At 45.2% G+C, this 12,731-nt stretch overlaps 1 protein-coding gene across 3 annotated transcripts in view; it reads right to left on the reverse strand.

Moving 5' to 3' along the window:
* mwh (multiple wing hairs) overlaps positions 1-12,731 on the reverse strand; it is an 86,925-nt gene that overhangs the window by 16,536 nt on the left and 57,658 nt on the right. The window contains exon 1 of one of the 3 annotated variants that reach the window (XM_071691863.1): positions 1,336-4,125. The exons of the other annotated variants lie outside the window; for them this stretch is intronic. Within the exon in view, the coding sequence (XP_071547964.1) occupies positions 1,336-1,445 (110 nt within the window). The 5' untranslated portion in view covers positions 1,446-4,125. Of the gene's footprint in view, positions 1-1,335; positions 4,126-12,731 lie in introns of those variants that run through there. 3 annotated transcript variants of the gene reach the window in all.

The following is a 12,731-nucleotide window of genomic DNA, read 5'->3' on the forward strand; positions in this document are numbered from 1 at the left end:
TACTCAGATGGGAAGAGATTGGGAGGGGTGCATCACTGTTGTACTGCGTGTTGTGCTACACCAGCTTGTGATGGGACAAAAAGAAGAAGAAGGAGGAGAAAAGGTAGAAGAAGAATTGGAAGAGGAATGTGGAGAATTGTGTGAAAATAGAGTCAATGAAGAAGAAAGGATAAAGAGGAGAGCAAGAGGGTAGGTGCCACTTGCGAAGACATTAAGACGGTAATAATACAGGAGGGAGATTAGACCGAGGTAATTGGAGATGATGGTAGCAGTCAACCCCACCATCCTGCTCTCTCACATTTGGTGTCGGGGTTGCCAACATTTCTTGTATGTCTTCATCATGTTCCAGCTCCGTCGTCGGTGCCAGATACATCACACATAACAAACAACATTAGGACAAAGTTTAAAACAACGCAGATCTCGATGAATCAGAATTATACTCTTCTGTGGTGAGAAATCATGAGTATTGGATGACAGAAAACGTGATCTGTGAACGCCGACCTGAAGTTGGATTTCTTTTCGGTCCTGGAGTTGTGTGGTGGTTTCCCAGGCCAGGAAACGTGATCTAGACCGATCAATCAACTTTTTTTGTGTGTGTTTTCGTTTTAGCATCAGCAGTTTCTCGTGACTGTATTGCTGAACTGTTGTGCGTCTTGTCTAAGATTGATTGTATCACTTCACTATTCTCAAATTGATCCCCAAATTGCTATTCTCAAATCGCTGTTCTCCAGTTGATCCTTAGAGTTCGCTGTTCTCAATTTCATGAATGTCGTAGTTAGTATTTATTCATGTAGATTTATGATTGGAATATATAGATTTATGTGTAGCCATAGTTACCTCATTTCGTTGTATAAGTCTGTTTGTAAAGTTGAAGGTAAGTTTAAGTACTGTTGCTCACAGCAGACTGGCTTAATTAATACTCCTCACCTTATCGTTCACACGCTCACAAAAGCTTTAGCTGACAACGGTCAGACTCATAATACTCCTCACCCGATGGTTGACATACTCACTTAAGGTCTAGTTTACAACCCTAATACTCCTCACCTGGTGGTTGACATACTCACATAAGCTCTGGTTTACAACAGTCAGACTTACATAATACTGCTCACCTGGTGGTTGACATACTCACATAAGCTCTGGTTTACAACAGACTCACATAATACTCCTCACCTGATGGTTGACATACTCACATAAGCTCTGGTTTACAACAGTCAGACTTACATAATACTCCTCACCTGGTGGTTGACATACTCACATAAGCTCTGGTTTACAACAGTCAGACTTACATAATACTCCTCACCTGGTGGTTGACATACTCAGAGGACGGAGACTCACCTCTTCTTGTCCTTCTTGGGAATCTTTTTGGTCTGTTCCGGCGGCAGATACATGACGATCCTACAGTAGTCCTTGAACCTCATCTTCCTCACTCGTTTGTATCCTTTCATGATCTATGTCCACATTACACACGCACACTCACCCTCTCTCTCTCTGGTAACGTTCTGTCGGGCCGATTGCGTCTTATCTCGTTGATATCATTCGTTCTGTAGCTGTAGTGGATTAACTAACGTTAGGGGTTTCAATACTGTCAAATACATTGATTGATACGTTGTTTTTCTTTATCAGTCTTTTGCATAAATGGGTTTCTCCCTCACAAGCCCTGGAGGTTCATCTAGGCAGACATGGGAGACGATAAAGAGGCGTTAGAATACGTTATTAACGGTCGTAACGGTTTTAACGGATATTAAGTTACCACGTGATTCGAAATGTAACTGAAATTTTTTTTTTTCCAATTTCGTCCGCCGGTAAATATGGGCTGACGGACATGTGTGTGTCTCCAGACTCGAACTTATAACTGAAACGTAACGTTGTATAGTGAAGCAAGAACGTATGTCGCTATCTGTCAGCGTGGTTATGATACGTTGCGCCACGAGAAGCGTCCGTGGATGACCGGATAATTACTCTTACAACGAATGAAGAAAACGAATGACGTGTTTTTTGAGAAAATGGTAATACGGAGACCAGACACTGGAGACAGATGTTAGTTCTGTGTTCGGTGATGGTTGAGGCTTCGATCCCTGGTTCCCAACGACCCAACGAATCGGCTTCAGGTAGCCCTCAACCCACCGTCCCAGGAGACGCTCCTGTCTGGTGATCACACACACACACACACACACACACACACACACACTTGATTTTCTACTCCAGGAAGGTCTTCGCTACACCGAGATGAGGAATGAGATTAAGCCATTCCCCCGCAGGCAGCCAGCCTCCCCTAGTATTGTACCTGAAGACGTGTGTTAACTCTGGCGGCTTCCTGCCTCACCCTGTGCACCCAGCAGGCCCACCCTCCACCTTACCCACCCGCCACCCATACCTGATAGGTCCTTAATACATCAGTTCAGGCGGGTTTCGTTATTGTATTAAGTGGGGAGGGGGGGCGCCTGTAATGTATTAAGTGAGGAGGCACCTCTAATGTATTATTATTATTATTATTATTATTATTATTATTATTATTATTATTATTGTTGTTGTTGTTATTAGGAAAAGGAGGAGGGTTGCATGTCTTTGACATTTTGATTGGAATCCTTTGTTCCTCGACGTTGTTGTATATGATGAATAATTTTGTGGTCATAATGATAGATATGGCCGGTCATGAATAACACTAGGGACTATTTACAACTGGTGTACTGCCAGTAGAACGTGAGTTACTATAACATCCACACGACGGCCTGTTCACATTGCCACGAAGAAATTGAAATTGTTTGTTTGATATACGTTGAAAATACCCTGAGATCTTCCTTGATAGAGGCTGAATTAACTGGTCTACGTGTGTTTGTCATGAACATACAGGTTTGTGAAAGTTGTTAAGAAGGGTCAGGTCAAAGGCCAGCCCAACATCGTGCCGAAAGGGTCGAACATTCGTGTTCAAGGGTCGTCCCATCGTATTCAAGGGTCGTACCATCGTGCTCAAGGATCGTACCGTCGTGTTCAAGGGTCGTTATGTCGTTTCTGACTCGCATATTAACACTAAAATCCACATTTACTCGGTTTCATTTTGAATCTGGAGGATAGAATTGGCGCCAAACAGCCCGTAAAAGCACTTTAGTCACTTCATGTTAGAGTGTGGGGCCTTGCGTCTACCATCAGTTCCGACACAGGCGCCCGTCATCTGTTTTCAGTTTAATCTGTTTTCCTGTCCAGGGCGGTGGGGGTTCACACTGCAGACGACCACAGTGATAATGCCTCGCACCACATCAGGAAGGGAATGTCCAAAGTGGTACGTAATATCTTGCACAATGCACCTGAGATTCTCACTTGTTTTTCTCTCTCTTTCACTGTATTCACGTTATGGGTTTTTTCCACCTGTCTTTCTTACTGTAAAATCACTCATTTTTCTGTCGCACGCTTCTGTATCCTTCGACAGTATTGGGCTTCATGTGTTGACGAATATCTTTGGGTGTCACACTTTCGAATAAGGAATATCGTTGGTTACTTGTTTAAAGAAGATCGGGGCGTCTCCTTGCCAATATCGGGGTCACTTCGCTGGGCATATCTCGTGATCCCGTTGTGGCTATATGGTGGTCGAGAGGGAGGTCACATACTTCCACATCAGCGGGGGGGCAGATCACCCTTCTTTTCCTATCTCCCTGCTCACTGTCGTTCCGCCGTTCCTCTGTTCAGGTAGAAGGCCACAGGCGGACCACAACAGGTTCCCCCCTCGACGCTGCTCTGGTCGCTACCACCACACCGGCCACACGAGTCTATACTCCGCCAGCAACCTCATCTTCCACAACTGGTGCCTCACTCACTACCACTGCCTTAACTACTACTATTACTACTACTGCTACTACTACTACTACTACTACTACTACTACTACTACTACTACACTACTACTACTACTACCACACACACACACACTTCACCACATAAATCACACCACCAAGACCACACCGTCAGACTTCCCCTAACACCACCACACAGACACACACACACACGGGCACCGTCTTCCACAGAGGCAGGTAGAGAACTGACGCCGGGGTGCCCACTTCACCCGCCGGTGGGCACAACGTTTACTGCTGCCTGGGGCACCGCAGACCGGCGCGGGCAAGGGGTAGCTGCACTCCCTCATCTACCCCCCAGTACGCGAGTGTTGACCCCAGCCCAGCCAGGCTCCCGCCTCCTGCACCGTACGCGTATTCTACCCCCCCCCCCCCCCCCCGGCCAGCTTGGGTACGATAACGGATATACGTAGTACTGGAGGGGAGGGGGCGGGGCGGGGGGGGGTCTGATGTATTGGTACTAGGGGGGGGGGGACAGCTCTGGGGTTAGTGGTACCGGGGTGTACAGTGGGTCATTATATAGGAGAATGATTCCAGGAATGGTGTATGTGTGTGTGTGTGTGGGAAGGAATAGCGTAGTTTAGCTGTGGGAAATGTATGTATGGGTGATTATACACTGGGAGGGTAACATGGTATATGTATAGGAGTGGGAGTACCATGTGGAGGGGTAAGGGGGGGGGTACCTTGATTGTAGTATAGGGGAAGTATACCATACCACGGTCGGTGTATGGTGGACGTATATACGTATGGTTTGTGTATAGGGGTAAGGGTACCTTTATATTGGCGTGTAGGGGAAAGGGGGGGGGGCAACGTGGTGGTATGGGAGAGAGAGAGAGAGAGAGAGAGAGAGAGAGAGAGAGAGAGAGAGAGAGAGAGAGAGAGAGAGAGAGAGAGAGAGAGAAGGTAGAGGGAGGGAGCGTGTGAAGGCTAATGTAAAGAGAAGGCAGCCATGTATGATGCTGGAGTCATGAAGAAAATTATGCAAGTAATCGCACATTCTTGGCAACGCTGAGAGTTCAGACGACTCATAGTGTATGGTCAGGAGGAAGTGGCAACGCTGAGATGGAAGATCACCGTAATGCCGATATTTGGTTAAAATAACATTTTCTCTCATGGTTTCTCTTGACGTTGACTCTCAGTGACTGTTGATTAACATTAACATTATCAAATGAAATATAAAAAAGAGAAAAATCAATAAACACGTCACATAATGATAGGCAGTACTAACAAGTGGAGATGGAGCAGCTGATGCTGAATGTTGAGAGAGCATCAAGTAAATGAATAAAGGACACATAAAACATTTAATTGAATAAAGTGAATGTAAATGAAGCAATCGCGTTAGGAAATGTAAGCAGGACACTTCCTACGTCGGCCTGTCTCGCTTCACTAATCACAGGATCGAATCTTGGTTGCGACGGTCGGTGTACAGTCATCCCAGCTGTTCATCCTCCCACAAGAGCTGGTCGACAAATTGTATACGTGGTAGAATTATTGAGAGAGAGAGAGAGAGAGAGAGAGGAGCGTTAATGAGATGGCCTTAATGTGTGGCTTTCTATCCCGGAGCCGTCTGAGCTAGCATTAAAAAAAAAGTTCAATTGAATAATGCATTTATGAATAAGAAACTTGCTTAATATAACGATACAGTGAAGTCGTAAATGATTATTTTCAACCCTCTGTTCTAAGTTTCTTGGTAAACATAATTCTCGGATGAAGGTTTGGTAAGGAACAGGGTTATAATCGGGGTTAGGTTGAAGAGCTTTGCTGTAGAGCGTCGATAACGGGGTTGGATCGGGCTGTGTCCAGGCGGAGCGTTACCGGACTGCGCCTGCGCGGTGTCATCTTCGTAGAGGCAACAGCATCGTTAGTGCACGGAAGTGAGTGCTGTCTGGTAAGGGGGACCTTCTCGGTACGAATAGAGTCGTTCATTCCTCAGTGCTGTTTGGAGTACACCATCGAAGCTGAAGTGACGCCTTACAAGGGGGGTGTTCTGGGGTATGCATACTGATACAGATGATGATAAATGATAAGGGAAATAACGATGATATTTATGTATACGATGGCTTCTGTCACCCGAGCGAGGAAGAGACGACAGGATCAACAAATGCTGGCGTCCGTAGCATATCGATTCCCTGTGTGTGTAATACACTGACACCAGAGCCCACCACCATCCAGTACCAGGTCTCACAGACAAGTCCACGGTTTACCTTGACCGCTTCATATTCCCTGGTTCAGACCATCATCCCCCGTACAGCATATCAGTCAAGTTCACTCCGTTCCACGTCCCCCTCCTGCCTCTCTGTAAGTTCGGGGGTCTTGATTTCCCAAAGCCTCCATCACCGCATCCTCTCATCTTCCGTTCCCGTTCCCTCACTCCACTTCTGAATCGTAGATCCGCATTGTCAGTCTCTCGTCGCTCATCCTCTCCAGTTCTCCGAACCGTTTCAGCACACCGTGGTCAGCCCTCTCAATCATACATGGTTCTCTGTCATACTCCTCAGACCCTCTCATATCCTCCAACTGCCTTCTAAGGCATTTAAGATCCAAGCAAGACCATTAAGATTCATACAGAACCATTAGGGTAGCTATACCTCGCTTCTTTTGATGCATAATAGTTGTGTATTGGTGTCGGGACTGGTTGACGTCCGGGTCCACACTTCAGACTTTCTGGTCACACTCGAGCGCCGCAAAAACCATGAGACGTGCCAGCGGTTCCTTGCTTCCGTTACTCCTTAACCACAACTTATTTTTTTTTCTAGATCAGTGACATAATTCCATATATATATATATATATATATCCACTTGGTTCCTATGGCTCCGTTGACAGTAATCGTCCCTTGACCCTGAGCTCGGGGAAACATGTAAACAAACCCGAGGAAGACGCTGCCCACGCTTCCTGTATTTCGCTGTCGCTGACGTGTCCACACCCACTTCCTATATTTTGTGTGTGTGTATATATATATATATATATATATATATATATATATATATATATATATATATATATATATATATATATATATATATAATTATTTGCACATTTTCAGTCGTTTCAGGTATAATTCCTTTGCATGGTCTCAATACTCTCATTATTCCAATCGTATTATAACTGTGACTATCAAGACATACTTCTATTCCAGCCATACACATAAAGGTTCCGTTTTACCAAAGTCGCTTATCAGAATCATTGTTCAACCGCTGTTGCCGTAAGGGTGATTCTACAGAGGGCTCCCTACCTGCCCCCAACCACACACTTACACACACACACACACACACACACACACACACACACACATTATGTCATACGTCATACATTTCACATCCCACAGGCGTTTTCTTTGTCCAGATTTTGTCCAAAAGTGATCGGCTTTTTGGTACCAGGTTGGAATCCCTCCCTTCCCTGTGAACTAAATGTTTTATGTAAAGATCTGGTGAGATATCTCATAGATCTCTTTGAAAAATTCGTCTCTATGCTCGCTTTCTGGCCGCCATGTAATGCTCAGTCAGTGCCCCCCCCCCCACTCCCTCAAGTAATGCTCGGTCAGTGGCCCCCCCTGAACTAATGCCTGGTCAGGGGCCCCAGGACCGTACGGTCTTCCGACTGTAATCTGGAAATCGTGCAAGTCACTCTTGAGTTCTGCCGCTGGCTCTTGTGTGTGTGTGTGTGTGTGTGTGTTCATTCTTGTGTATGTTTGATTACCCATTTTTTATTACCTCTTTCTGTGTATGTGGGTTGGGGCCTTATACTCAGTTGCTGGAGAAGTGCTTCCTAGGGCCTTCTGTGTTACCATCGTAAATTCCACCAAAGAGTTCAAAGGAAGACAGACACAAAATCATATCACAAAACACCGTCACTCTTCTCCTTGCGATCTGTTGTACCTTCTCCAACAGCTCTATGTGTTTAGTGAGGTGAGGACACTTAGATTGCCGAAGCGGATTCCCGCTTGGGTTAAATATGTGTTGTTGTCTTCTTCGAAACATTATTTCGCCTTACGATGGTTTGGGAGGTCTTCTACCCCCCACAGCTGGGATCTGGGACCTTACCTTACCTTACGTATACCTTACGATGGTTTGGGTGGTCTCCTACCCCCACAGCTGGGGTTTGGGATCTTACCTTACCTTACGTATACCTTACGATGGTTTGGGAGGTCTTCTACCCCCACAGCTGGGGTTTGGGACCTTACCTTACCTTACGTATACCTTACGATGTTTTGGGAGGTCTTCTACCCCCACAGCTGGGGTCTGGGACCTTACCTTACCTTACGTATACCTTACGATGGTTTGGGAGGTCTTCTACCCCCACAGCTGGGGTTTGGGATCTTACCTTACCTTACGTATACCTTACGATGGTTTGGGAGGTCTTCTACCCCCACAGCTGGGGTCTGGGACCTTACCTCACGTATGCTTAGACTTTTATCTCACTTATTTTTAACTCTGTACCCATTACATGCACTGGGGTGAACCCAGTACATATACTCATACGCTTACTGTGGAAAATAATTCTCAGACCTGGGTTCACCAAGCCCATTCCCGTGTTCTTTATATATATATATATATATATATATATATATATATATATATATATATATATATATATATATATATCAAAGAAATGATTTGTCATTGAAAGTAAAGTTGTAATTAATATTGCGACCAAAATATTGCAGAAATCTGTGGTATCGTCTTACAAGGCTAGACCATTGTGTCTTGATGGTGTGGGGAAAGATTCATATTGTAGCTGTGGGTATTGCCAGCCAGGCGAACTGTATTGAATTTCTTTCTCCTGACGTTGGTGTGGCCTACTTCAGGCTTCTGAAGGTGATCACCTGACGCTGGTGTAGTCTGCTTCAGGCTCCTGAAGTTAGTACCTAACCGACGCTGGTAAATCTGTACTGTGTAAATGTACTTTCAGTCGTGTGTTTATCCAAAGCGTAGAGGTGGGAGGTGTGTGTGTGTGTGTGTGTGTGGGGGGGGGGGGGGGGGGGTTAGATAACATGTTTGACGATCTCGCTAACTGCTTAGGGAGAGGATCTTGTTTACAATATGCCTGTCTTACGGCCGGCTGCTGAACATGTTTTGATGGTATTAAGCAACAGCAGACTTTACAACTTTCCCTTATACTGGCTTGCTTAAGCAACAACCGATGGAACAATAACTTTCTCACTTACCGCTTTATTCAATATGGTATATATATATATATATATATATATATATATATATATATATATATATATATAGACGTCTAGTCATACTTTTATAGGAAGTAACATGAGTGGAATATTTAGTTTTGTTCATCTTGGAAAATTAGATAATGATCTATTATCTTTTTTTTTTACGTTTTACACGGCATATATGAAGGTTTATTATCAAGCTGCGTTAAAAGGTATGTTCACTACAGGGGAGGGGGCTGTTAAGGAGAGAAGTTGAGAGAGTTTCCAGCTTTAACTAGAATAATAAGTCATCAGTTTGGTAATGTTTGTAAACATTAAAAGTGAGTTTTAGAAAGCTACGGAATGCGTCAGTGAGTACGCCCCTCTACCACCTCACGCGCCCGTAAAATTGCCAATTTGGTGGGAACCGGAAACGGACGTGACTTCCGGTTAATCACGGAAAACAAAGGAGAAATTATCAAGACGTCGAGATGCCATTAGCGGTGCCAGAGTGCTGGGGTGAGATCCGGAAGCGGGTAAGGAGAGGTAATAAGGGTGAGAGGAGGAGAGTGGTTAAGATGTGTGTGTGTGTGTGTGTGTGTGTGTGTGTGTGGGTGTGCGGTGAGACCTGAAGCCACAGGTCTGGGAGACGAAGATATACTGAGCAGGTTTGAGAGTGGCAGACGGTGAGGTAGTGGACCAGAGTCTGCAAGTTAGAGACTTGAAGAGGAGAGTGAGGTTTGAATGATGAATAACCTGTTTTCAACTGTCTGTGGAAGGGTTGCTACCGTACTATGTGGTGTGATGTGGCTCCTGGCCGTTTGAGCTTCGCCGAAATAGGTAAGAAAAGTACAGAGGACCCAGTGTTGTGCCCTGTGGAACGCCACGGACGATTGGGGGACGTGGGAGGCAGCACAGCGATGACGTGTTGGTAAACATATTATGCTGTAGTTAAAGACGAAATAGTAAAGATATCGTGGAAAATGGGTTGTGTCGCACGTCAAGAGGAAATAGCAAAGACGTTTGAAGGAAAATAGATGATGTTGTGAATGATTTAAGAAGAGAAGCGAAAACAGGTCAGCGTGAGGTGAGAGTCAGGATGGGAACTCATGGTGTAAGAATGGATGATGGAACGATGGGAAAAGAGATGAAGAGAAAACGTGAGGAAGGACTGATGGAAGCTCGAGTTAAGGAAAATACCAAGGATCTATCAGAAGTAGAGACAAAAATGTTAGCTGGGTAAGAAGGATGGAAGAAAGGAACTGGATATGAAAGAAGGAATAGTAAGGAGCGAAAAATGACCAGAAATCTAAATGGAATACAAGAGACGAAGGTGTTGCTCACGACACACGTATGTGGCGAATGATGCAGCGCATGTCGTGTTCCCTTCCATCTCACTTACAACATTTTAACCACACACTACACGTCCAGCATGAAGAGGTTGTCCATAATATCAGTCACTCCACAGTCTGACGGGTTTTAGAGATGGAGGTCATGATTATTTTAGACGTGTTACCCCTGCCTGGCCTGTCTTGTGGCATGGAAAATGGTGTGTACTCCACACGATCAAAAAAAGTGAACTATTGCATATTCATGCTGCCGTCAGAGCTTGCATGGCGTGCATGAACGTGGTCTTCACCATACACAAGACCCTGTTAGCCCTCATATGCTATGCTAAACTTTAACATTCCCGTCAGGAAGACTGACGACAGCTGTGTTGCGCCGGGGGTAACCCTCTAACAAGGCAACCAGACCGCAGGTATTAACCTCCCGTAGCGTTAATTGGCCGGGTTGGTATTAACCTTTGGTCTTGTTAAATGACAGGGGTAATGTTATTCCCTCGGTGGGGTTAAATAGCAAGGTAATTTATTCCGGACTCGCTGCCAGCACACCTTTCCAGCAGCCGCCAACGTGACGTTAACGTAACGGAAAGGTGACGCTAACACAGCAGTAAGGTGACGCTAACACAGCAGTAAGGTGACGCTAACACAGCAGTAAGGTGACGCTAACACAGCAGTAAGGTGACGTTAACACAGCAGTAAGGTGACGTTAACACAGCAGTAAGGTGACGCTAACACAACAGTAAGGTGACGTTAACACAGCAGCAAGGTGACGCTAACACAGCAGTAAGGTGACGCTAAGACCAGTAAGGTGACGCTAACACAGCAGTAATATGACGCTAACACAGCAGTAAGGTGACGCTAACACAGCAGTAATATGACGCTAACACAGCAGTAAGGTGACGCTTACACAGCAGTAAGGTGACGCTAACACAGCAGTAAGGTAACGCTAACTCAGCAGTAAGGTGACGCTAACACAGCAGTAATATGACGCTAACACAGCAGTAAGGTGACGCTAACACAGCAGTAAGGTGACGCTAACACAACAGTAGGTGACGCTAACTCAGCAGTAAGGTGACGTTAGCATGGGAACAGTGTCATACGAACACAGTCACAATTTGTTCACATTAACATAGCGGCAAGGTAACGTTAAGAGCCACAGTAAAGCGACCTTAACATAGCAGGAAGGTCATTGAAAGGGTAACCAAGAGGAGGAAGGATGGTGGTAGTGGTGGTGTTAGACACTTTCTTGCCGCCACCCATTGCCAAACCCTTGTCGATAAGGCCGTGCCTCCTGTTGTCGAACGGCAGGGCTTCAGCTCATCCCGACCACTCGCCTACCACCTGTAGCTCCATGAAGGCCATTCACACTGTGTGTGTGTGTGTGTGTGTGTGTGTGTGTGTGTGTCTGTCTGTCTGTCTGTCTCTCCGTCTGTCTGTTTACTTCTCTAACGAACATGATTATTACCTGCTTTACAGTTGAGATGAAGTGTCCATAATCGATACTTCAAACTGGGAAGACTTACGTCCTCTTGTATCCAGACTGATGCTTAAAATAACTATTTGTTTATAAAGATCAGCCGTACATGGCTACGTTGACTGACCATCCTTGCAAAGATGACACATATGAGAACTGATAAGAAAAACGATTATTGTCCTCATTGTCCGCGATGAAACATAGGTAACGTACGAGGATGAATGATAGGCTGTCTAACAATATATAATTTTCAAACATTCTTTTAGTTTAGTAGATATAAAGTGTTTGATTCTGGCATTTTGATAATACCAGAATGCAGCCAGATTTTACCGTTTTCTACAAACTAAGTCCAGATTTGTCCATTTCTTACCGTCAAATTACGCCAAGATTTGGCCATTTTACTATCCTCAAAATGCTCGTAGATTTGTCTTGTTTTTTATTAAGCTCATCCAGTACTGTCAAACCGGCCCAGAGTTGGCAGGTATTTATGCTGCCAAAAATGCGTGCGAATTTTTCGCATAAGTCCCGAATCCCACCGGAAACAGGAAGGCCGAAGGAGACAGATGTTGAGCGCGGGCTGCCCTGATATAATGTGTAGTGACTGCGGGGCAAATTGTAGTTTACAACATTTTATGGTATTTTGTTTCATAATTACTTACGGGTTCCGTGTTCGCTTGTAGGATCTTTGTGGTTGTGAGTAAACAAAGGGGGTTTTATGTAGCTCTGAGGTCTGTATGGAGAATGTGCGTGTGTGTGTGTTGTGTGTGTGTGTGTGTGTGTGTGTGTGTGTGTGTGTGTGTGTGTGTGTGTGATGCAGGCCAGGCGTGACCTCCACGAGCCGGTGGTGATCTTGGGTAAGAGATAACCACATTCCCACGCCGATGATCCTCGGTAACGGCTCTTATTCGTTCTCGTCACGGCGGCCAC

Source organism: Panulirus ornatus, chromosome 51 (genome assembly GCF_036320965.1).
Source record: "Panulirus ornatus isolate Po-2019 chromosome 51, ASM3632096v1, whole genome shotgun sequence".
Taxonomy (NCBI): domain Eukaryota; kingdom Metazoa; phylum Arthropoda; class Malacostraca; order Decapoda; family Palinuridae; genus Panulirus; species Panulirus ornatus.